General features: G+C 45.5%; 1 protein-coding gene across 1 annotated transcript; it reads right to left on the reverse strand.

Moving 5' to 3' along the window:
• Positions 1-2,293: 2,293 nt before the first annotated feature.
• On the reverse strand, positions 2,294-18,477 carry LOC112972765 (MARVEL domain-containing protein 3-like). Its single transcript, XM_026079767.1, has 3 exons — positions 18,194-18,477; positions 16,104-16,273; positions 2,294-3,000 (listed from the first exon to the last, which is right to left on the reverse strand). Exons 1-3 carry the CDS (start codon positions 18,475-18,477, stop codon positions 2,294-2,296), a joined length of 1,161 nt encoding a protein of 386 aa, XP_025935552.1.
• Between the last annotated feature and the right edge of the window lie 7,804 nt (positions 18,478-26,281).

A 26,281-nucleotide genomic window follows, 5' to 3' on the forward strand; every position in this document is an offset into this window, starting at 1 on the left:
ACAGGATCCTCCTGGCAGGGGGAGGGATGGATGCTGCAGATGAAAATGCAGTAATTGGACCAGGGGTCTGAGGGGGAGCTGAAACTTGAGTCTGTGGAGATTAGAAATGTGGGGGTGCAGGGGAGAAGCTGGGGGAGGAGCTGAAAGAGCGTGACTGGATGCTTGGGGCAGGGAAGGGGTCCCCGGAATCTCTAACTAATCATCTATGATAAGTAGCTGCTTTTTGACTTTACCTGGAAAATGTGTAAAGTTACTCCAAAAACAAAAGGAAGGGGACCTGAAATGGATTGACTGTGGAGAACCCAAATGTCCAAGGGAGGAACACTACAGAAAAGTCCACAGGGAAACTCTTTGCACCTTTTTCTGAACTAACTTGCAATAAATCAGGCCTTTATCACATGCAGAAGAAAAACCAAAAATATAGAATCCATGCTTAGAGTGCCATCACTATTGCATTAGTGACAACTGGCAAGCATTCAGAAATGAATAGGACAGGGTAAGATGTCCTGTAATTAATATTCAGAATGCACACATGTTTAAGGACTGGGATTAAAAATTACATGTTCTTATCTGTAGCATTTTCTAACTTTCCAAAGGTGTCACTTCAAGGTTTTTTTCTTTGTATAAGTTAATAAATGTGTGAGATCACATAAGTAAGCCTGCATTCAAAATGTGCAAGATGTAGAGGTGGTGCAGGCAGGTGGATCTGGTGTAGCCCAACACAAATGTTTTTTGTGAACGGCTAAAGGTCCTAAAGCTGCAACTGGACAATCCCAGTCTGTTGCAGCTTACTAGTGAAGGTCTGGTTCCCGGCAAAGAGCTGGAAATAATAAAGTCTTAATTCTGTGGCTCTAGCACTAATGTAAGTCATGGCAAGGTTGGAAAAACTCTTCACTCATGTCTCCACATAAGAAGGATAATGCTAATGAAGCTTGTTCAAAACACTAATGAGATGTTTAAAGTATTATTAAAGTATTATATAAATGATAAATACTTCCTGTAAGGCTCATGTAATCATTTCTATCTAACCAGAACCTTAACATTCTCCTTTGGCTTATATTATCTCAAGCATCCTTTGAGAAACAGGAATATATATATATGGGTATGTGCGCACACACAACAACGAAAAGCTTTACTCCAGTTCAAAAGAGCCACATCTGGGTAATGATTCTCAGCCAGACAAAACCGAAAAGAAAGAGCACAAACAGAATCAAAATTGCCTTTCCCCTCCTCACAAGCTGACAGATCTTGATGTACTTCAATAATAGTCTTTTTTTCTCACCCTCTCATCTATGAAGTCCAGTGATCTATTTCATCTGCCTCAAATAAAGGACTCTTGAAAGATGTTCTCTTAAATTTATTTTCTCAACCCTGGGGGTAGACAATTACTGCTGCTCACTCAGGCTTTTCATGTTTAGATATTGAAAGGATGCAGTTTTTTGTCACTGTTACAGCGTTCCCATAAAAAACTCAGTGGCAGCCAGTGCGCTCCTGACGCAGGCTCTGCTCAGCCCTGGCTGCACTGTTCGCAAGGCAGCCCTTATTTAGGTGGTTACAGAAGGAAGCAGTATCTTCGTTAAGCTGCTAGCCAATGAACGCGTTGCCTCTCAAGTGCTGCTCTGTGCTCGGTGGCATGGGGAAAATGCAGTCGGGAAGGGGAGCAGGACATGGACACTGCCTTGGAAACTGCAGCTAGTGCCTCTCACCAAATTCCTTAGGGAGCACATGATCAGCATGTGTCAGCCCCTGGGAGTCGAAAGGTAAAACACTTTGCTAGCCTGAGCAAAGCAGGTCAGGAGTGTAGCTTAGGCTGTGATTCAGAAAGGCCCTTGAGTGTCCTTTGCTTTGTGAGTAGCTTGACTTAAGTCAATAGGGTGCTTCAGCAGGCCCAGGATCTGTCCAAGGACCTTTCTGAAGAGCTGCCTGCCTGTGTTAGCTGTACTCAACTCCTCGTGTTGTGGGAGAGGAGAGGAAGCGGTTGTTGACACCAGTTTGGCAGCACTGGGATTTCAACCTGTTAACAGCCCCTTGCTGTTTGGATTTGCTCTGTGCAGGATGAAAACATTGGTACCAAACACATTTTAAATGTAAGAGTGGGGCTTGAGAGACTGACTCAAAGCCTTGTTAAAACTTCCTCTCAAAGTGTCTATTTTATTGCATGTTATAGCAGTATCGTTACATTTCATGATTTGATATCTTCTTGCACTATACACGGTTGGACTGGTTGCCCGTTTAGCATTTAAAATCCAGTGTCTGTCCCTTGCTATTCTCTGGCACAGTCCCATAGCTGACCTTACACTAACGTGGCAAGAGCCTGGACACTGTGGGACCTCTCAGAGCTCCTGCAGACCATGCGGTGGTCTCTGACACTTCTGTCCCTGAGGCTGCTCTCAGGGCTGCCCTGAGCCTTGGCAGTGCGTCTCTGGAAAGCCCGGACGGTTCGAATGGCGAGGATGCAAACCAGGAAGCTGGCAAAGTACAGACAGGCAGCAGCAACACCAAAGAGGCTGACAGCCATGTCGCTGCCCTGGACCATGCAGTTCATAGAGGTATAACCGCGGCGCGCGTACAGTCTCTCCCGCCTCTTGCAAACCTCCGTCGAGTTTACCTGGATGACAAAATGCAAGTAGAGGCCGACGGCAGCAACGTACCCGACACCAGCCAGCAGGTTGAAGGCACATTCACCTGCGAGCAGCCCCACGGTGAGGCGCTGGATGGGTTTTGTCCCCGCAACAAGGAAGAGGAGGGTAAGTGAGGCTGCCGTTAAGCTGAAGGCTACTCCGCCATACACGCAAGGGGCTCTCATCTGAGTGAACTGCATGTCCAGCTCTCTCACCTCCTGCAGCTCGGTTCCCTCAAAGGGGCTATAGGCCAAGTTCAGGTTAAAGGAGCCAATACCCAAGCCCCCGATGGATGTGAAGCCTGCAACGGAGGCTTGGGCAGCACCTACGCAAATCAGCACCAGGAGGTTAACCGTGATTTCCACAAACTTCAAAATGCCTGTAAGGAGAAAGAAGGGAATAGACATCAAAATCACGTCCTGTGCAAAGTAGGGGAAAAAAGTGCACCAAAACCATAAAGAGCAAAACATAAACTATTACTGAGATAGGCTCTTCTGTAGCTATAGCCAAGAGCACTTCCTTTAAAAAAAAGAAGCATGAGCTCTCATGGGTACGTTTCAAAGGTTGGGCAAATTACTTTTTTTAATTTGTCAGCGTGCTTGATAAATGGATCTCCRTAAGGGGAAAAAATCCATAAAAATTTTACTGTGCTTGTGTTATTGCCAAGGAAAGCAAACATTATTTTGGCCTGTAACTACTTGGCATAAATATACTGAGCAAGAAATAACCAGTATGAACAAAATGCTGAGGTTAAAGCTGACAAAAACCTAGAAGCTTCTAATGGCTTGAAAAATTGTGCAAGTTATTTAGGTCCTTAAAAGTCTGTTTATTGCTTTAACTTACACATCTGTTTTCATGTATTTTTACATGCTTGTTAACTTAAACTACTTATCTAAGTAGGTATAACTTTCACTTTATCTCCTTCAGAGAAAATAAATCTCAAGAAGCAGTTACTTCCAGGAAAAAAAAGGGGCAAAAACACCTTATATGTGGAGGTAAGTTAAGTGAATTTGATACAACTTTATGCATTCTCTTACCCATGTCCACTTTGAGAAGAAAAAGCCTTATGGATTCTGAGCTAACTCTTCTTTTCCTTTTCTTATGTCATGCTATGGGTAAGATAAGCAAGATTAAAAAAAAAAATCTGGATAAATGACATTTTTTCTAGTAGTTGCTTGTCAGGCAGAAGCAGCATGGATTATAGATAAAACATTATTCTGTGAGAGCTCACTAGGGGGTCAGACTAAGATTAGTAAATATGACTGATGTTGAAGGTTAGCATAGCTAGAGTTGCCTAGTTGGGAAATGAAAACCTCCAGTGTATCACGTGTGCTGCTCCTCAAGTCCTGAAATTAATTACTGAATTGTGAGCCTTATCCCACTGCAGTCTGACAGACAAGGATGTAAGAAGCCTGGCAGAAGGGGCCTGTATTTATTTGTCTTTAAGTTGGGGCAGGATCTGTGGCTTGCATACAGACTTCCATTTTCTGCTGCTACTGTTGATCATCACGGCATTTCCCTGCTGACCAAGGGCTCAGCTGCTGTCAAGGCTGTACGGGCTTGAAAAGAAAGGGCTGAAGCAGCACACGGTGGAAGAGGACAAATTCCTCCCTCGTGCTGCCAGATGCTTCTGACCGAGGAAAGTTGGTGACAGCCACCACGAAGTATTTTCAGATATTCTTGTCCTTCTTGTTCCCTCCCCACAGGGCTGAGGTAACTTGTGCTTTCCTGCTGCTGCTTGGTGCTCCTCACCGGAAGGCACGAGCAGTGGTTTGACAGTGACCTTTGGCAACTGCAGGAGATCTCACCTCTCCCTGCACCCAGACTGGTCCCTCCCTTGTGCCAGCTAGAGTTGTTGGTAGGTACAGCACCCATCCACAGCTTTGCCCTGCAAACTATCCTATATGCACAGAGGGGAGCAACGATAGCGGTGGGAATACCTGGCAATAGCCGAGGCTTAGCATGTTGCACCATTGCTAGCTTCCCTGGGTGTATGTATGTGCATATATGCGTGTGTATACACACACACACACACACACACACACACACACTCACTCACTCACTCACTCAGTCTGTATCCGAAATAGAATGAGGTAGAGCAGGCAGAAAAGAGAAAATGCTACCACAGCGGAGGAACTACTCTTGCAGCTCTGTACGTTTTCTTCAGAGGTGATCCTGATTTCTGCATGGCAACATGCCTGACTATATATCAACACAGCTATTTTTGCGAAGCTGTTCAACAACCATGCTGGTTACCAAATGGATTCAAGTGGTTTTGCCATCAAAGGAAATATCTGTGAAGCTTAATGTAAGGAGAAATTTAAATCTTGGTCTATGAGACAGGATTCAGGGCTCCTTGTACCAAATTAAAACTTGCAGCCAAAAGACTCAAAGTTTTTAATGGGTATGGAGTCATTGTAATGGAGTCATCGCTTAATCAGGGCTGTTCAAAACATTCTGAAAGTGCAGCGTGGGAGACTGACTGGAACTGGATCAGTTATCCTGTGTCTACACCACTTGAGCTGTACAACCTGCCTTCCAAAAACAGGAACTCGCCTTAGGACCTCAGGGCCCTTCAGCAGTGTTGGAGGCAGCAGGCCGCTTCCCTCTTTCAGGGTTACTATTGACTCCATAGATGCTCCCTCAGGAAGTGGTTCTGGGGCCGCTTACAGGGAGAAAAGACCATTTAATGGAAACCTACCTTTTAAGGTTTTAAATCTGTTTAGGAACTTGAAAGATGGGAATTCATGTCCAGTCAGCTTTCCCTTCCTCTGTCCTCAGAACCTCCTTCTGGTCTGTGACTGTCTAGTGAGACGCTCTGCCCCACTGAGTATCCACTTTTGCTCTACGTCACCTTGTTGAGCTTCAGAAAAGGCAATTTTCTGTTTGTCAGAGTGGCTAGCGCCTGCTGCTAACCTCCCTATGTTTATGACAGTGTGAAAATAACCCCAATACTCAATGACACTGGTCCAGAACTTCCTACGTATTCACACAAAATCTGTTTGCAGTCTCTTGATTTCACTGAGTTGACTGCTGGTAATAAGAGAGTAGGGCTGGCAGAATGTTGCTTAGGATGAGAAAAATGATCAGCATGGGTCTATTGTATTTTTAACTGCAGCAGTAGATGCTTTATGGCATGCTTTAAAGAAATCCTTGAGACAGGGCATTCAGGTTGGACAGGTTTTATATCTACCTGTACAGTTTTTGCATAAGCCTGCTATAGAGTTGATTAAAGTGACTAACAATGGGAGAGAGCCTCATTAGCAGTTACCCTACCAGTTATTTGCAACATGTAGGTTGACTTACAAAGAACATGTAGGTTGACTTACAAAGAATGTGCAATAACTAAGACTCTCGTATTAGAGAAAATCCTAAAATGATGAACATCGTGTAGACCCAAGTGGGCAGCTGTGAATTACAAGTCTACTGTGAGAGCCAGCAGGGGCTGTGAAAGTAACAGACAATTAACAGCAATCTCTAAGGTCTTGTTCAATCATTAGGATTTTGATGGAAATATTAAGCCCTTCAGTATGTTCAAATCTTGACCTGGGTATCCCAAAAGCCTTGCCTGATCTTGATCTGTGTTAGTTAAGAGCTGTTGTGCAATCATCTCCTGTACTAATACAAACACTAGCATAGACAGACTGAAGTAAAGAATAAAAGGACAGTTAACAAATTTTGAATCTTAACTCTGTCAAGGCTTGCTAACTAATTCGTTCTAGTAGTGATCTGCGTAAAGAAGCGCGCTGCGGGCAAAAAGGGCTGAGTTCAAATCCATGCTTCTGAGTCTATACTGTCATTTAATCTGATGGCTCCTACACTTAGCTGTGCAGTCAGCACTTTCTTCCCCTGCCCCATAATCACTCTGGCCTAACATTAGACCCTTCCATGAGCTGTTGTTAACGAAAATAGCAGAAATGTATTCAGCTCTTTCTTTGTGTGCTGTTTTTTTCCTGCAGCTTTAGCAAGTTAAAGTGAGTCACAGAAGGATCTGATGAGCAACAGTGCTGGTGTGAGTTTAGCAGGGGCGATAACACAGCCAGGACCACTGAAGGACCAGAAACTCTCCTGTTCAGGAAAGGCAAGCTCTTAAATCTGCACACCCTGCCTCATAAAACTGCGGTTGACTGTTTGGAAACCAGTAATTCAACTGTGTGTTCATATCCTGTATGTTGGAGGCTCTGATGAGGTGTCTTCATCCAGGCACTGCAGCAGGATGACCCTGATGTTTGGACATCAGGATCTCAGTGTGGTTATGTACATAAAGTGAAATAGTAAATTCATGCTTATTGCTGTGTTTCTGCAGCCGGCAAAAAAGTCTGTCTGCAGGACAGGTAGGTGTGACTTTATCTGACTGATAGATGGGGCCTTCAGAGTGTCCCCCTCCACTGTGTCTTGGCACAGTAACCACTTTTTTCCTCTCTTGACTACACTTGGACTCCCAAACTCTTTTATTATCGTTTCCTCCTCTTGAGTTGACACCCCTATGTATTTTTAAGATGTTTTATGCTTGCTTTTCTCCAAGCTCCTGGCTCGCTTCTGCCCTCTGCCTCTTCTGCAGGCTGGGTACTCTTGGGAACAGCAGTGCCCAGCTGAGAGCCCCCAAGGCGCCTGGCTGTCCCCAGCGCCAGAGCAGGCGTGCCTGGGGTAGCGCTGCTGGGGCACTGGTGTGTGAACCTGCACGGTTCACATCCATGTCACACCCCATTAGGGGTCGCTACAGGAGAAGGGAAGAGAGGAATTAAGGCTACAGACTGAGGAAAATTCTCTCAACCTTTCTCACTGAAAGATTTTTTTTTTTCCTCCCAGGTTAGGTAGCTTTCTGTTTTTCATGGATAATTTTTTTTTCCCCCAAAGGAGCAGAGAAGCATTTTGACCATATGCAGTGACTTAGAAAAGCAGAGGCCAGTCCTGAAAAGGATCCCATATGCAGAATTTCTCTTGCCAGTGCAGGTTTTGCATGCCACAGAGAGTAAAAATACAGCTCGATGTACAGCTTCAGTCACTGCTGTGCTAGACTGAGTTGGGAGAAGGAGGAATAGGATGGGGGGGGAGACAAATGTCAGAGGAAGAGGGGTTTTGTTCTGCTTCTAGAAGGGGACAAAAACATGGCAGAAGTGGGGAGGAGCCAAAACAAGGAAGGAGAACTAAACAAGGGAAATGAAATAGAGACAACAGTTGCAACAGACTAAAAACATTAAATCTAGATGCAAAGTACTACAATAAAATGTCTTGTTAATGGTTTTACTCCCCTTATGTGCACAGGTGCAAAGAAAGATCCTACTCTTATTTAAAGCAATAACAAGAATTCAGTCAACTTCAGTGGTGCAGGATCAGGACAATAGACAACTTTATCTTAAACAAACACCCCCCCACCCCCCAAAGTCCCCATACCCCTGCTGTTTGTGTAGATCTCTATTCTTGAGCCAGTGGTGGGATTTAGGCTTTCACCAAGTTTTGCTAAAATCTCCCTAATGGAGTAATGTTCAAAGGAAAAAAAAAATAAAAATCCCAAAACACAAACATTAGGCAATGCCACCAGTTATTCACTGAATCTTGGCTTTTCAAAGGACCCAAGGGAACTAAATTTACATGGCATATAAGCACCCAACACATGGTGGTTTTTTTGTTTTTTTTTAAATATGCGTCTTTCTTACTGGAAATCAATGGAAAAAAATAGTTTAAAACTAAGAAAATGAAGTGATTTATGTGTTCTAGAAAAAAGCACTAGTACTATATTTTAACAAGTTGTCCCTCGTTAATAAAGATAATTGCTCCAATAGGAAACCTCAAAGGATGATCACCCTTGTTTCTAGTGATTCAGAGAAGCTTTAAGTTCACAATCAGAGTGCTCAAATCCAGACGTATTGTCCTTGTTCCAACCTGTATTGCCTTTACCATTCTGTCCCACCTGTACTGGTCCTCCCCTTGCCCACCATCCGTCTGCTCGCACTGCTCCAGACTTACACACGAGCCCTGCTGGCCACAGCCTGGGAGGCTGTATTTATATCTTGGAAAGGTACATTTGGGAATGCTCAGGTGGCAATGCCAGACATGGTTACCACCACAACCTCTTCCTCTTGCCCGCTGACCCCTAAGTTGTGGGGCACAGGGATGCTACCTCTGATATTTACTGTTCGTGCCTCAGTGCCAGATCATTGAGAGCAGCTGCTTTGTGCTGGCAGGGAACCATAGGGTAATAACTTCAGCCCTCTGGAGAACAAGGATCTCTTACCCTTTCTGTTGCTTCTGGCAGTTCCCCCTTCTGTTTAATAAAAACCCTCCATTCTCTAAACAGAACTGTCCAATTTTCACAGAAAATGCTGGATCTAATTTGTAGAACCAGTCCATCAGCCTCTGTCCCCATACAGTTTCCCATCACTGTATGGCATTGTAAGATTTTCTTGCCATCAAGACACACCTTTAATACAACCCACCTTGGAACAGCAGATCTGGTCTACTATCTTTTTTTCTAGTAGTTCCTTAGAGGCATCACTTCTAAGCATGTTCTTGATTCTCTCCTGTTAGCCTGGGAAGAGGCATCTTACAGAATTTTGGAGTAGGTGGGAAGCAAAAGGTCTTGCATTAACTTGTAGTTCTTGGTCATACTAATTTCAATACAACAGTTGTAAAAGGCCTTAGATGTATTTGAAATGGCAGTAGGTCACCTCGTGTTCCGCATCTCAGGAAACGATCTTTTTTCTCCCTGATGTACCCATAGTTCTTTCAAGTAATAATTAAATACCTTGGTACCAAAACAAACTTGCAAGAGTTCTTTAAAAATGAATAAATAAATAAGTCCAGAGAACAATGAAATACTCTTGTGCTAAGGTATCATGCCAACTTTCCATAGCCACTCCTTCCATCTGAACTGAAACTGAACTGCCTTTAGTAAGTACAAAGACAGGGAGGTTACTGCTCTTTCTTTCAATAAGCACAGGCTGGCTGAAGCTAGGTCAGGTCGGGGGAACTTGAGGGCTGGGGCTTCTCATTCACTTTATAGATTGTGGGTTGTCATACCTGGTGAACAACATTCCTGACTGGGATTTTTTTTGTTTTTTCTTTTTTCTTCCTTTAAGTGAGCTAAGATCACCTTCTCAAGAAATACAGCTACATTGAATATACCAGAGGAAAACTCCCAGTCAGTCTGCTGTAGTGACTAGCTTCGTGAACTGCCTTTTAAAGAGAATGGTCTTGCTGGTGATCACTGCGCAATCCTGCTCTCCACTAATGGACAGCAGACCTGACTAAGGTTTCCCAGCAGGGAATGGTACCATGGACTAGTGTCTAATGCAGACCTAATAGCTAGCATGAACTTTGCGTCAGTTGTTTACATCCACTTTTGAGGGCTGTGCTAATGTACACGCTACTGCTTTTAGAGAGGGGAGAACTACAGTGGGGATGGCTTACCTAAGGTAGCAGGGAAAGATACTGGCAGAGGCGTGGGCAGCGTGAAGTCCCGTATGTTGACAGGACAACACGTCTGCCAGGTGCCACTTTGCTAAAGGTAACATGTAGCATCTCTGGCTAGTGTAGCCCTGCTTCACCTTGTTGTAGTGCTAAATGCTCATAGCTATTTGTATTTCACAGCTAACAAGCCTTACCTCCAAATGAAATGCTTTGTAAATTCAGAACTGGAAGGCTACCTGCAGCTCTGCTATGCACTGGATCCTGTTACAGTGCAATTTTAATTAAGCATTTTGAATAATTTGGATTAGCTTAATCTGTGTAGCTCTGTCCAATTCCCACTACTTGGCATAATGTCCTCCCAATTACAGGATTAAAAAACCTGATGGCAAATTCAGTCTGTTTGTTAGTCACACTGTATTTAAAATATGCTTTGTAACAGATAGGAGGGGAAAGCCAACTAATTATAAATGAGACTCTACAGAAACTTATTACTCCATCTTAACAGCAGAACTAATTTGAATTTAACTGCCACATGAACAGTGCACGGCAGGTTTGAGCACATTATAAAACAGCTAAGAACAACAGGCTAAGAGGCAAACCATGAAGATGGTGACTAGAAAAATACAGCAGGTTCTAATCCAATTGGTTGCCTCCACACAAATGTAATGTATCCTACAGACCACATTGCTGGAAAGAGCTAACATTCACTGCTGAACATTTTTTTCAAATGCCTGTTTTCATCCACAGTTACCTGCATTATATACATTTAATGACCCTTCAATGCCTTTGAACACAACTGGAATTACAGAAGGTTGTCTATGTCAGCCCAGTGACTCTTGCAGACTATTTTCCCCCAGCTTCTCCACAGCATTGGAAGTGACCCAAGTGCTCTGCAAAATATTTTTCCCCTCCTGTCCCAATGTCAAACTGACCATGAAGAATGACATAGGACATCATACTGCAACACAGTATCAGTATAATGGCTATGAACTACGGCACACCTCAAACCCCATGTCTACTAGTTTGATCCCTGTGTTCAGGGTGACTTTTCACCTCAGTATTTTTTCCAGTCTATGAGTATTTGCCAGCATGCATGGCTACAGGAAAAGATTTGGACTGTGTTTGTGAAAACAAAAGCTTATGGATGTTTACATTTGAATTAATGTTGGCTTGTTAAAGCATGATTATATCCTGCAGAAAGTCATTGTTGCTCCCTAATTCTATTTTCTTCTCCAAATAAATTTAGTTTGATATTTCCTCCTGGCTATGTCTGAAATCAGAGACTTTTCTTGTTACAGACTGTAATGCTGTCTTTTTCTGAGAGGAAATTGGTTTCAAGGCTTTATAAGAACTGTGGATTTTAGAAAGTAGGTTAAAGACATGATTGTTTGGAAGCGCCTACAATAGGCTTAAGAAATCTGACACTATTCATGGTGCCTGTTTAAGCTGTATTCATGGCATCAGAGAACAGGGATTCAATTATACTTGCTCCCCCTCAAACTTCTTTCTAACCTTTTTAGTGCTGTCTCTCTTTAATGCCAAGTGGGTTGAAGAATTAAAAAATAAGTTACATAGTACAGAAATTATGACTGGCACAGTACAATTCTATACAAGGCAAAAGTGCAAGCATTTTTTGAATCAGATACTGACCAAAGGTGGGAGAAACTTAGTTTACTTTGACTGTTTAAGCAAAATTAAAGGAAGCAGTGTCACACAATCACATTGCTCCATCTCTTTCACACCAATACATCATAAAAATAAAACCAAAGTTTTTTGAAGTCAGTTGGCCAACTGTCTATAACTGATTTAGGATCAGCAATTCCTCTCAGGTTTGCCTCACATTTTGCTTACTCTAAGGTGAAGGAAGCATCATGGCAGCCAGCCTCGAACACTTCTCATTCCCTCTGGTAGCTAAAAGCACTGAACTTGACTAAGCAAATATGTGATAACTAGTTTAGTTTTCCTACTCTGAGGAGAGAACTACAGAAACTTTAACTGCACTAAGCGCGAACAGCAAGCTGAAAAATTTCTTCTGAAAGAATTGCAGTTCTTTTTAAGTATCCCCAGACTAAAAATTTTGTCAAGCTTTCAATCTGTGCTGCTTTAAATGGCACATACTATGTATATAAACTGTAGAAAATACTTATTGCAAGCACTAGTTCCTTAGTTGATGAAAAGTTTGTCTCTGTCAGGGATAGTTTATTTCCAATTCCCCTATAATTGCATAGGATTCCTAGACAGCAAGACACCAGTCCATAACCTGTTGTTTAAGTCTCCTTCCCTACTACAGAAACAGAAGGCAGCAAAATCCTGTGTTTCTGGTGGCTTTCCAATTAGCAATCTGCAGGTCCACAAGTCTGACTTCCTGGTGAGGAAGAACAGGTAGCAACTAGACATAAAGACAGCACAGCAGGGAAGACTCAGAAGTTTCTTAGAGGGAAGTCCTTTGAAAGAATCAGCAAGTATAAGGAGAAAGGCAATCCAAGTGGTGGTGTATTTGATTTTCTAAAAAGCTCATGACAAGGCCTCTGGCCAAATGCTCTTAATGACACAAGCTCCTAAGAGAGAAAAGTGAAGATCCTCCTACAGATTAGGAGTGGTTAAAGGAAAGTAAAGGCTAAGAAAAAATCATTGGTTTTCAAACAGATGGAAGTAAGAGTCAAATCTTAGTCCTGTGCTGCCTGACAGTCACTAGCCATGTCCACATCAGCAGTGGATCTGTAGAGCAAAACATTTGGAGCTGAAAACCTAGGGCCCATACTATTTGCATTTTGGGGGTGAGAAGCACTTCATTCTAGTTCTAGTTTGGTCCAAAGGACAGAGCATCTGCTAGCAGTTATAGCTCATCCTCTCATTTAGTTTGTTCTGAAAGGAATCCTGCTCATACATCCTGAGACTGCTCTGCAGCATGACCCCAAGAGCTGTACGTGGGGACTCATAAGAGACTCAGTTCAAAAGCGCACACCTGATTTGAACTAAAACACTAAGGTAGATGCACAGATTAATGTTTTAGAAGAGACTGAAAAATGAGATGATATGAGTGTTTTAATAGTTGCACAAAATTGTTCATGGTTGCCAACTCTAAAACTGGTAGGCTACTGAGAGCTCAAGATATTGAATGGGAAATTAATGAAATCAGTGTTTAATAAGCACCTTTGCACTTGATGCATGTACACAAACACTCCCACAAAGACAGATCACACAGATGGGCTCTAAATAAATCATTTCCACTCAGGAAAGACAGCAGGTATACTTCTCTGAAAACATCAGTGTTCACCGACAGTCAAACAATACAGCAAAAGCTAGGAGACATTAGAATAGGACTACAGACCTAGAATCATTGAGCAGCTGTTTAGTTCCTTTGGGAATTTACATCTTGAATTTTGAGTGCAGTTCTGGTCAGCCCATCTCAAAAGGCTGAGCTAACAGGCTGATCATAGAAGTGGAAAGACTTTGCTCTTGCTAATTAGTTCAGAAATTTCCAACAATCTGCAGTTGGGAGAGTACTCCAGAGGACAGCTCACTCTCCATTCATCCTAATTCCTACAGTCTTCCTGAATTTGGGGCTTTGGCATTATGGTAAATTGTTAGACAGGACACCTAATTAGGTGTCTTGTAAGATCCAGTACTGCTATCCATGGGATCCTACCCAAATTGCTTAGAATAGGCATTGCTCTTAGAATGTTTTAATAGATTTTTTTCTTATGTTTTCAGGATGAAAGGATTAAAAAGGAGCAGAACAGTTTGAAGTTTCTGAGATGGTATTGAACACCCCTCCTGAGAAACGGGATCAGTATCAGTTTCTTTCATTTACATTACTGTTGCATTTTGTTCTTAATGCAGTTGTAGGGAAAAAAAGAGGGAGGGAGGGAGAAAGAGAATAACGAAAGATAAGAGAACAATTTCCTTTTTTCTGCTGCTGCTTGCAGCCCAGGTGTTAGAAGGATCCCTACAAAAATAACTGCTTATTTTTTAAACTCAACTTCTTTAGCTTTTTGGGATACTGTTGAGGAAAAGGATGGATGAAGAGAATACATATGGGTGAGGCAAATACTTTTGAGAGCTCTCATGGTTTAGAATTGCTCTCTAGCTTCCCAAACAGGCCAACATGCACAAAGAGCGTAAGTATATTTGCTGGGCCAAAAAGAAAATAAATAAATAAATACATAGGGAGATACATAGTAAGAGACTAAGATTCACATTTCAGTTGTTGCTTTGGAAAAGGTTGTGGTAGGTCACTTGATTTACCGTGCTTGATACTAACTTATTTTGGAATTAGAGGGGGTTGGGAAGGGAGATTTGACCAGAGCAATGATAGATCATTGGCAGAAGAGATAGATGGTTAAATAGATGCTTCCTGGAATTTTTGTGCTGTAAGAAACTGTAGCTCACATGTAGCTGACTTCCTAATAAACAATTCATGCAGCTTTTCATTTATAACATTTACTCTCTGACTGCAGGGAATACAGCAGCCTACAAAACAGTTCTAGGAAATTCGGCTAAATCTTGATACTTACAAAAATTAAATGTGTGCGTGGTGGGAGGGGATAGTTTCATAATCTTATCAACCTTCAATTTCTATATAGTTTTTGAAATAAAACAGCTAATAAAAAGAGTTTATTTTCTACATGATCTCCCCTGCCTCCACTGCAAGCTCAGATATTAAACTTTTGGAAAATACTGAGTAATACTGGGGGAGGAGTGGCAGTGAAAGCATCATCTTCAACTGATACATCCAAAACTAGGATGTTTTGCAAATGTTAATGATATTTAATGCACTGAAATAATGTGAAGCAAACGGGGGGAAAACACCCAGTCACATTAAGTTATCCATCAATCTATCTAATCAGCTAACTGAAAGCTAAAAATAACTTGCCACTTAATTTTTCTAAAGCTATGATAAAATAAGACTTGGAGTTTTTTAAGGCTTCTCTGAAACAAGTTAAAATTATTCAATATTTTGAAGAAGGAACTGCTGATACACAGCTCTGGATCAGTAAATATGCTCTCTGAACAGTTGTAGTTAAATGTCCTCAAGTTGAAAAAACAAACTGCACACAAATACGCAGTTACAGCATATTTATAAGAGAAAAATAGTTCAAGCTCAATCTTAAAATTGCTCACATATTCACATATAGAGAAATACTAAAAGCAAATTGAGTGTGTCATTTATCTTTCCTTCATAGAACGAAGAATTAAGATTATGTTACGTATTCTAATTTACTTCCAACAACTAAAGTCTTCATTTCTGTCTGTGCTGGAGAACACTGTACAGCTGTTTGGAGACTCTGACCAGTGACTTTGCACCTGGCTGCAAGTTTCAGCTTGGACTGCAGTAGGCTCTTCCTACAAACAAGGTGAGAATGCTGCCTGTCCTGGAAGAGGAAAGCTTTTAAAAATGGGAGGTATTTTAGCTACACTTTTTTTCAGCTTATGGAAATGAGTTAACTAAGCGCCAGGGCTGATTGCCTCCCACATTAATGTTCATTTCTCTGCATGTGGTAGTCACTTTAACTATGGAAAAAATGAGAGTTGTTATTCAAGAGTTGTTCCATCGGATTCATGTCCATAAAATGGTTTTGCCTCCCGCAATGTTGATGTATAAAGATACACCAGTTATGACTAGAATAAATCAAGAGTTGATAAGAGGTCTGAGGAGAATGTGTCAGACAAGAATTAGCATCAAAGCTTTAACAGTCAAATTTAATAGCCTAGAGATGCAAATATCTATTTTACTCCTGAATCATACCAGTCAGCAACAGGTTAAGTTTTGCTGCAAGAACTGAGAGGTTAGGCGCCTGACACACTCGGATGCTCTAGGAAATCAACCTACTGGCTGCATCTTCAGATATCTGAGCACCTCTGTAAATCTGGTCTTTAGATGCCTAAAACTAGTTGCTAACCTGCAGTTATGCCATTTGTGAATTTTAACTCTCCTGGTTTTGTTTGTTTGTTTGTTTTTTAAATATTCCCCTAGCTTTCCTTTGTTGGGCTTTTGAACACACAAACCAATGCCCAGACCAGCCTTTGTAAGGAGAGGAGTGGATAGCAAGCAGTAAGGATCTCACATACCTCTTGTTGTGCATACCTTTGAACACTTCATCGAGAACGTTTCCTTGGAAGGATAACATTGCGGTGGTGGGTCAAAATATTCCTGTGCTGCTCCTGAGGTTTTATGGTAAGGGTCGGAGGAAACAGTGGAAGCCCTTGCATGCTGACAACCCCGGATGTCTTCTGCTGATCTGCAATGGTGTAAAAGGGTAATGTATGTTAATTAGGTCATGTTCTCTCCTGAATATTTGAACAAGAAAAACTGGCAGACACTCCTGTTACTGGAACCACCTAGCTTGCTTCATATCTTTTTTTGCTTGCATGCTTCGAAAGCAAATATCCCAAACTCTTGCATAAATCAATGTTCATGAGGACATTTGCACTTGATCGTTCATTGCTGTTTTGGAAAGTTGTGTACTCACTGAGTAGGCTGGCTGAATTGTTTGAGTCACTTGCAAAAGGTAGCAAGAAGAGTGTGGGGGGAGCTTCTGTCCATAAACATGGAACAACAGCATTTTCATGAAAAACAAATGTTTTTAGCTAGTCTGCAGCAGCCCAGAGAATAAAAAAATGACATTTTCACATAATAAATCTTAAAGGTAGCACAACTATTTTATGGGTAAACATTGTGTCAATTTTGTATTTCCAATTACTGTGTCTCATAAAGATGCCTTTCAAAAGAAAGGAAGCCATTAAAAAAAACAGATAAAGATTTTAAAAGCGGGAAAAATATTTGCCTATTTAGATCTTTCTCAATTTTTCTGAACTCCCTTTAAGCCTGACAATATTTGAAGAGGAATCTAAAATTGAACAAAAGAACCATTTCTGTGTCTCTGATTAGTGTCTTCATTTGTGTATCCCAAAACTGAATTGTTCATTTTGCTGCAATGACATAGGAGGGAAAAGAAAAGAAGGAGGAGGAAAGCAAAGCGAAAAGAAGGAGAAGGGAAGCAAAGCGAAAAGGCCTTTTCTGATGAAATTGGTCTCCTTAGAGGGCCCGTACACACAAAGGAAACGCACCCACCCTTTCACGAGACCTCACCGCGTTTCTACAGAGAAGCACCTCCAAGGCTGAGGATCACACAGCTGACTTCTCCTGCACCATCGAGAGAGAGAGGGAGAGGCAGGCTGGTGATGCCAGCTGGACAGCAACCGCAAGAAGACCCTCCCCAGCGCGCAGCATCCTGAAACACAACCCCAAGTGCCCAGCACACCTTCAAAGCGGGAGAGAGCCCCAGAGGCAACAGTGACAGCAGCTCTGGAGAACACCAGTCCCAGGCACGGGCAGAAGCAGCAGCTCCGGGCACAGCTGCCTCTTGTCCCAGGAACTACACACAGAGTCGGGCAGCAGAGACAGGGCACGGAGCACCACAGGCAGCCTCCCAAGCGCCAGGCAGAGGGCAAAGTCGTGGAACACCCGTCACAAATCAGCCCCATCCTGAAAACGACTCCTACGGAGGCAAGCAGAACGCACCTTCCTGCAGAGATCACGGCCACAAGCAAAGCCTCTGGCTTCTCCAAAGGAACAACTCGCTCTGCAGCTGCTTCGGTGCCTCTCTTCTTCAGGCTCTGTGCACMCCCACCCAGGAAGGCTCGGCCTCCAGCTTCAGCCACCCATTAGGCAGCCGCAGGGACAAGGAGCTCAAGGCAGCAAGCCCCCACTCGCCGCCTCCTCCTCCTCCTCAGATCAAAAGAAACACCCCCAAGGCCCCCTAGGACCTGAGGGGCCCCTCCCACACACTCCTGCTGTCACCCCGCCACAACAGCCCCAAGGAAGACAGGCCCTCTCCTCCCTGGCTCAGGCCACCAGAGATCCCACCTCCGCACACATCAGCGACGGCGGGTGGGCGCACTGTGGGGCAGGAAAGGAGGGCTCACGCAAGACTGCAAATTCAACAGCTCTTTTATTGATGGCTGCATGACCCTGTGCTGGCGGGCTGGGCTAACACCTCCTTCCCCGCCTGGGCACAGCCCCCTTCTTCGCCCGCTCTTGTCTACTTGCTGGCCGCGGGCGAAACACTCGCGGGCCACTGGGCCCAGGCAGAGGGCCTTGAGAGGCTGTGGCCCTCCTGGGATGATGGCGACGCCCCGCTGCCCAGGCCACCCCACACAGGGCCATGCTGGGCCGTGCCCGCTTTGCTGCCGGTAAGTCCACCTCCATTGGTTCCACACAGTCTTCAGGAGGGTCCACCTCCATGGGCTGAACCCCAGCCTCTTGCGGACGGTCCACCTCCATTGGTTGAACCCCAGCTTCTTGTGGAAGGTCCACCTCCATTGGCTCCACGACACTCTTCGTGCGACCACCGGTGGTGACTCTCAGGGTCCTCAGGTGGTACCGGGCGTTTGCCTGCTTCAGGATCGCCCTCATGCCGCGGAGGCCCACCCTGCCGGCCATTCCGCATGGCAGCCTTCTTGAACACACCTCCCAAAGAGGTGCAGCAGCTCCCTTCGGCCTCCTTGCACCCTGCCTGCTCCAAGTCTCCTTGGCGCTACAGGAGCCAGAAGCTCGGTGAGCCGGGCCCCACGCCCAGGCGCCTTTATGCCGCCCGGGACAAGGGGCAGTGAGGTCACTGGTGACAGCAGCAGGCCACTGTGATGGCGCCCAAAGAGGGCGCCGAGTACAGCCAGAGGGGCCTATGGCCTGAAAGATGCCCTCCTGGCCAAGAACCAGCGGCTGAGGGCCCCTTTCCTTCGCATCCTTCCCACCCGCCATTTTGCTGCACACACGCAAAGGCTGCCCCTGCGGCACAGGCACTGCCATCGGCCTCCTCCTCGCATCCTGGGCTCCAACCCCCTCCTCAGCCCGCGGGCCCGCCCCTCGCCTCCTGCCACGATGGCACCGCCTGCCTCGCGCTCTCCGGGCAGCCCAAAACGCACAGAGCCCTCCACGCGCCCCCCTCACAAGAGAGGCCCAAAGGGCAACTATCACTTCCCCCACCTGCCCACGGCACTCCACCACCACCCAGGCTCGCCTTCTCCTCCAGCAACCTCCAGGTGCGCTCGCCACTCCTCTTACACCTGTGCTGCCACCACCACCGCCCCTCAGGGCCTTTTCTGCAGAGCTGCTCCTCAGCCAGCCCGGCCCCAGGCCGCGTGGTGGAGGGGCGCTGGTCCACAGCAGGTGCCAGCCAGATCGTGCGTGCCCTCCCCTTCCGCTCCGCGAGGTTTCTGCCAGAACACTTCCCCAGCCTGCGGACACCCTCCCCTCCAGGGCATCAGACAACGGCCTTCCCACCCTCCCCACTCTTTGAAGTCACCCACAACCCGGCGGGAGGTGCCCCCTGCTCACCACCTCCACCCAAGCCCTTCCTTCACACCTTCACCGGCATCAGCCCCAACACTCACCCCAAGCAACACCGTCAGCACCTGCCCCTCGGGGGCGCTTCCTCCTGCCTTTTGCAAGACACTGGCCCACCCGCCTCGCAGCCCACTTCTCTCCTCCATGCCTCACCCAGGGGCTACCACAAGGCTGCAGGAGACTCTGTCACGGGCCTTGCTAACCTCCGGGCAAACGACATGCACTGCTCTCCCCTTGGCCTACGTGGCCACACAGCTCCTCAGTGCTAGCTCCCAGCTGGGGCCCGGCACTGCTCGCCCTTGCAGAACCCCCTGGCTGCCTCCCACCACCTCCTCTACGCTGCTGCCATTTCGCCTCCTTTCCCACCCCARCCAATGGCACATTGCCTTTCCAAGGGCAACACAGCATTTTGCCTCACAGGCAACCATAGCCAGCTCCCTGGGGCCCGCCGGCTTCTTCAAACCTACTGCAATGTCGCAGCAACACTGTGTCAGCACACCTGTCACAGCTTACCTGCTCCCCCTTCCCAAGTGCACAACATGTCACAGCTGACTTTGTGTGACAGAGACGGTCAGAGACTCCGTCTTGGGCTCAGAAGACATTGCAAAGTCATTTGGGTCCCAAAAGACCTCCTAGCTCATTCAGCACCCATCTTCGCAAACTCAGGGCCAAGGCAACGAGAAAAAAAATGAGGAAAAATATACCCATTTACAGACAGACCAATCGACCAACCAAAACCACAACACAGCACCCAAGAGGAAAACTGCAAGCGCAACAGCTCTTGGTTTGAGGAGGCATGTCTCGGCCTAGGGACACCAGTAGCTCACCCCCCTCCTCTTCCTTCCCCTTTCTTTTCTCCTCACAGACAAATGGCAAAGGACACAAAGCAACAGGCTCCCTTCATTGCAGCCATCTTCCCYGGGGCTTTTCACCAATGCTTTTTCAATACAGGAGCAACTCGCAAGACTCACGCCGTGGAAGAYGACTCTTGGGACACCATTTCAGCCACGAGCAACAGGCCTGCAGCTGCATCTCCAAGCAGCTCTTGCCAGGAGGAGCCCCGCTCTCCAGAGAGCACGGGGCACACATGCCCCGTGTCCTGCTCCAGAGCCAGGCACGCAGCAGAACCAGGAATGCAGCTGCTCACGTGCTACATTTGTAACCTCATCTCCCTATGCTTCTGCTAAACTTGACGCTGACTTCTGGAGCGCCACTGGCGGGAAAATGCATGAAGGCGCTCAGGTGCTCAAGTCTGGGCCGTAGAGTCCACACAGCAAAGGGGCAACACAAGCTGCACGACGGGCTCGTCTGCAATACAAACGGAGCTGAGCTGCTTGTGTCCCCAGCATACCACCCAGCTYGAACAGTCGTTGCCACGCATTTCAGCCATTACACCTATGAGCCAGTTGCAGGTTCCCAGGCCTCTAGCAATGACTCATCTTGGAAAAGGAAGGAGAGCGGCGGCACGGCGAAAGACAACGGCAAGCCACAACCATCGTTCCTCATGCCAAACTGCCCTGGGCCTGCATACACTAGAGGAGCATTTGAGTAGGACACAGTCAGCAAGATGACAAAATCCTCCGTGGGGAAAGGGAAGACATTCAGGCAAAGGGGTGCACGCTATGACTTTGGAGACCCAACAAATGGAGAATTACCGCTTCCTCCAGGCACAAAAGCTCCACAGAAGTGCCGCTTTGGTCTCTTTCAGGGCTACAAGCCTCAACGTCATCACCTTCTGGAGCAGACAGGGAGGGACGCCAGTTAGGAACTAACCCCAGTCACAAGCACTCCTCACGCTTCAGGCTTGACGCCTTCTGGCCAAAGCCCCGCTTCTTCCCTCCACACAGCACCGCAGCATTTGCTTGGCAGCAGCACCGTGGGGGGGACCCTGCTCTCCTCCCTCACACCACCCATCTTTCCAGGCCTGAAGTACACATACCCGAGGCTCTCATACATATCACCTGTGAGGCTTGAACACGCACGCACGTGCGCACACACACGCACACATATATGCACCCCAGCCAGCACCTCACCCAGCACTTCAGCAGCCACCTGGGCTATGCACACCTGAAAGTCAGGCCAGCTGCCCCCACTCACTCTCCTGTGAACTCTCCTCCAAGAACCTCTTAAGGCACCTATTTGACCACTTCATGGGCACCACTGTGGGGCTCCTTTCCAAGCATCACCACTTTGACAGGGACACTCTTTTCTCAGGGACAGGCTCTYTTCAGGAAAAGATGGCAATCCTGGCTGACACGGTGCTCAGCACACACCGCGACAGAAAGGGAGCCATGAAGAAAGAAGTTCGCAGACTGCCCCACGGAGCATAAGAGCTGCAAACACCACAAAAAACTTCACTGGCACCCCACAGAAGAGCCTGTCCATGCACCAGAGCACATCAAGTGACTTCTCCCTCCACCTCCCAGGGTCTTTGGGCAACTCCACCTCACCTGCTCCTCCCACAATGCCTTTGCAGGCCAGCTCTCCCCTGCACACCCACCTGAGAGCACTTTCCAGCGGACAAGCAGAAGCTGACGGCTGGCAAGGGGAAAGAAGAGACACAGGGGAAAAAAGGCAGCTGCAAAGCCATGCAGTACTTAGCAGGCTCCTGCTTCGGACACTCGACCTGCCTACAAGCTCTACAGCCAAGGCACACTCACTCGCTCATGTTACCACAGCTGGAGGCTCTCGCTCCCACACAGGCTCTCCCTTAGGCTACATGYAGTTTGACTGGAGCCTGCTTCACTTAGAAACCTCCACTCCAGGACTGCCTTATGCAGTCAACAGCTGGAAGCAACAGACCAGACGAGCGCCATCTGTCCGGTCAAAGGGACAGGCCACACACTGCAACTTTGCTCTGCTGGCGGCTCAAAGAGCACAACCCGCCCAAAAATTTCAGGGTCCAACACCTGCAAAGGAAACTCAACCTTTTTCTTAACGTACTTCCCGGAGGAGAAACACACTCTCCTCACACCTCCAAACAGCAAACACCAATTAGCAGGAATCCCTTTAGCACTCTGCGGCAGGAAAAAACTCGTCCACAACCTTCCCAAGACCACAGGAGGGCTGCGCTGGAAACAGACTACAGGAGGAGGGGAGGGAGAAGAGAGAGGAGGGGAGGGAGAAGAGAGAGGAATTACTTAACCACAGATCTGCGTTTTCCTCAACTGTAGTTTTGTTTCCTAGTTTCACTGCACTTCACTAAGGTTTATCTTCATCCAATCCCACCAATTCAGTCTACACATATTATCTCATTCATCCACATTAAATCATGTTCTTTGTAGTTTTTACATTTTAATTAAGACGTTCAACAATAAGACCAATCCTAACATCTCCATGTGTAGTTGCCAACATCTCTGTTTTGGCCAAAACATTCCTGATTTTTCTGACCTTTGTCCTGGGTCTTGAGCAACCACCAAAGCATCCTGCGCAGCTGTGTCACATAAATTAAATAAGCCGTGTGATTTATAAGACTTCCAGTTAACTTGAAAGCAATTCCTTTGGTACTTCTGATGCAGCTGCTTCTCTCTATTGTATCCTGCTACTTGCCAGAAAAGAAAAAAAAAAAAAAAGCCTGATGTTCAGCAACTGAGTATGATTAAAAAAAAGAAAAAAACCTCTTTCTTTCAGATGTGTTTTTCTCACAATTGCCTCTTCTGGTCACCTTTGCTCCTGTTTTCCTCCAGGACTTTCCAGTTCAGAGTAACGCAACTCCTTCTGCTCCCTCACCAGCAATGACAGCAGGCACAGCAGGGCAGGAGTTTCAGGCACAAATGCATTGTGAAAAAGAGACGCTCTGGCTAGAGTCTTGCTTATAAAGGATGAAAGCACTAGGCACCCAAATTACAGCTCTCACAAAACTCTTCCCGTCTCTTTCTTTTGGCCAAAAAGATGTCTGTAAGTCCTCAACAAAATACTGAAATTCCCTTACAAAAGCAGCTGTTTTTTCATGGGAGGTAAGCAGGGGAAATGCTGTTAGGGTAAGCCAAACTCTGTCAAAACAATTGATGGAAAAGTTTTTTGACCAGCTGCAGTGAGGGCTGGCACCTCCCGGATYCTTGACTTGACTCTGAGAACTGTCTCCACAGCTATCCTGAATCTGTGACTGCAGCTCCCCTTTCTCTAGCCCCGGGTGGATACAGGGGCAGTCTGTTGGCCTTTATGGTCCTTCCACCAATTTTCACTCTCTGTCCTTTATAATTAATGGTGCAGAGAAAAAAAAACCAAAAAAACAGAGAGGTGCTTTGCTAAGAAATGGTGACTTAATTTACAGCTATCCTTCATACATTGCTTAAGTGATGCTATAAAAACAATCCCTTTTCTGGAAAAGTATCTTTAATACATCACTGGCATTTTCTGCTCTTACTTCTAATATGTTTGAGATGATTTAACTATATCCCCTCCTGACTACCCCTTTTACTAAGGACAGTCATTCAGCCTTTGGGGATGATTCTTAGGCTGACCTTTGTTCCCATTTTTCTCTAATTTTTCATGAACTACGAGACAGGAGAAAAAATCATTAGCTAGTTTCCATAATACACTAGCATTACCATCATCCAAGCTTTTTATACTTAGTCATAAGTACTCCTTCCAGTCCATGCAATGCTCTTCACTATTACTTCTATTCTCAGCCTTTTTTTTTTTCTTGCTTAAATGCATATTATCAGGAAGGACTTCAGTATTTCAGCTTTTCTCTGATCTTAATGATATTCACCTCCTCCCCTTCTTTGCCTATATTCGTAAGCTGCCCTACATTGCAGTCGTGCCTCCAGAGGCTAAATGGGAATGCTGACTGCCTTAGTGCCATGGCTAGCTTGCTACTGGTGCTTAGAGCTACCCATCTGTCTCCTACCCTGTAGTCACTAACATGCCCCCAAAGGAAAACATAAACAGCCTGAACTCAGTGTCGACACCCTGCAGGCTGGCTAGGCTGACAGGGAAAGGATAATATCCCGAGAGTTTTTTTTTCACACCAACCATTCTATTTGTTGATTTGCTTATTGTACTGACAGGGCCTGACCTGCTATCTAGTGCCACAAACTGCCTTAGACACTTAAACAGGTACTAATTTATTGACTGGGATGATTTAAATCCCTGTTTGTTCTGGATTAGTATGAACTTGTTCAGAGCTGAGCTAGGCCAACACGAGAGTTCAGTAAGTCTCTGTGCCAGCCTCAGTCACAAACCATCCTCACTTAAACAGTGCAAATTTGGCAAGCCTTCACTCGCTGTCATCTGCTGAGCAACCCCTTCAGGACATGTGCTAAGACAACATGGCCACCCTTCAAATACCTGTGACCCAACTTCACCCAGACAACCCTGTGAAATTCGTATCTCTGCCTGTGTCAGGCTGCCTATCTGTCTGCCCCCCTCTTATTCTACTGCTATCCTGGAGCTCAGTACAAAGAAAAAGGTTAAAAATTGTTTAAAATTTGGAAGTACAAAATAGCTTCCTGATTCTGAATGTGGCATGATCATGCTGCATGATTTCAAGGCTGAATAAATGCTACTGTAATATGAACGTTATTTAAAAACAACAAACAAGATAACAGACATAGGGCTGCTGTGATTTGTGTTTCTTTAGGGTGGTAAAGACATACCTTCCATCGCATGGGTATGGTTTCCTGGCTTTTCTGTCCTCCTTATATCTATCAGATCCATGGTTCTTGTGGTACAAGCATTGCTTATCTTTGTATTGTCCCCCAGCATAAGACATCTTTTCTCTTACGCGTATTCTTTCTCGCTGAAATAGCTTCCTGAGCCAGTGGAAAGAAAAAAAAAAAGAGTTCATTTTATAGCTCTAATTTAAGTTATTCATTGACCAACACTTGCAGAACACATCCCTGTCACGTTGATTCAAGATTCAGTAAAGGCTTCCTTAAGAAGAGAAGGAAGTAAAGGCCTTTAAACTACACATAAAGTAACTACATTAAAGAAGGAAGTTTTTCTCTACATTTTCTCATTCACCAAGTAATCATAATCTTTCTATATTCAACATTTAATGCATTTATTTACTAGGTCTGCTCTTACTGCCCCCCATCTTTGCTGCACAGTTAACACATGCTATCCATACAGAGTATGAAATCTAGACTTCTCTAATGTTGTCTCTTAAATATAACATTAAACACAGCAAACATCAGTTCTTTGCATGAGCATGCATATATAATTGCCACCAACTCCAGGGCAAACCTGAAAATGCAGGATGTGGCCTTTATTATAATTTCCTGAGAGGAGGGCACACATCAATGCCGACAGAAGGATTACAGAAGGCCTGTGATTTGGAAAAGTGTTAGATATGAGAAAACTATGTCAAGATGCAGTTAAGTTTGCGAGAAGACACATCCTTGATAATTTGGTATTAAACATTATAGGCATGTTATTTCCAGAAAGTGTCTTTACGCTTCGAAGTGAAGTACTCCTAAGTCCAAATCCAAAAGATACAGAAAGGCAGAGTTTGAGCATCTAATCAGTCTTTGTTCTTATTTACCATCCTAATCGCCCTTTTTTTTTGATTATTGCAGAAGTGCCTGTAGCTCATTTGATTTTCACCGATCAAGTTAAGGCCCTGCTTAAGGACTTTCCTTCTGCCTCCCCAGGGTGCCATGAAATACAGGAGCCGACTTTTTTTATGGCTAACAGACACACAAAGACACTGTCTTCCCCGGGGGAAGCTCGGCCTCGCTGTCCCGAACAGCGGGCGCGCTGAAGGCACCAGCCCGACAACTATGTCTAAGGGCAGCTTCTGGTCCCCGCGGAAAAGAGTCAAGTCCGCCTCGCCGCGTCTCGGTGCAGGCCGAAGCCAAGTGCCCTGGGGAGGGGGAAGCTATGTTTCGCAATTGGGTTTAAGCGCCGCGGAGCCGCGGGCGCCCCGGCACTCACCGCGCGGAGCCGCCGCCGGTGC

The sequence above is a fragment of the Apteryx rowi genome, unplaced genomic scaffold, assembly GCF_003343035.1.
Source record: "Apteryx rowi isolate R43461 unplaced genomic scaffold, aptRow1 scaffold_50, whole genome shotgun sequence".
Lineage (NCBI taxonomy): Eukaryota > Metazoa > Chordata > Aves > Apterygiformes > Apterygidae > Apteryx > Apteryx rowi.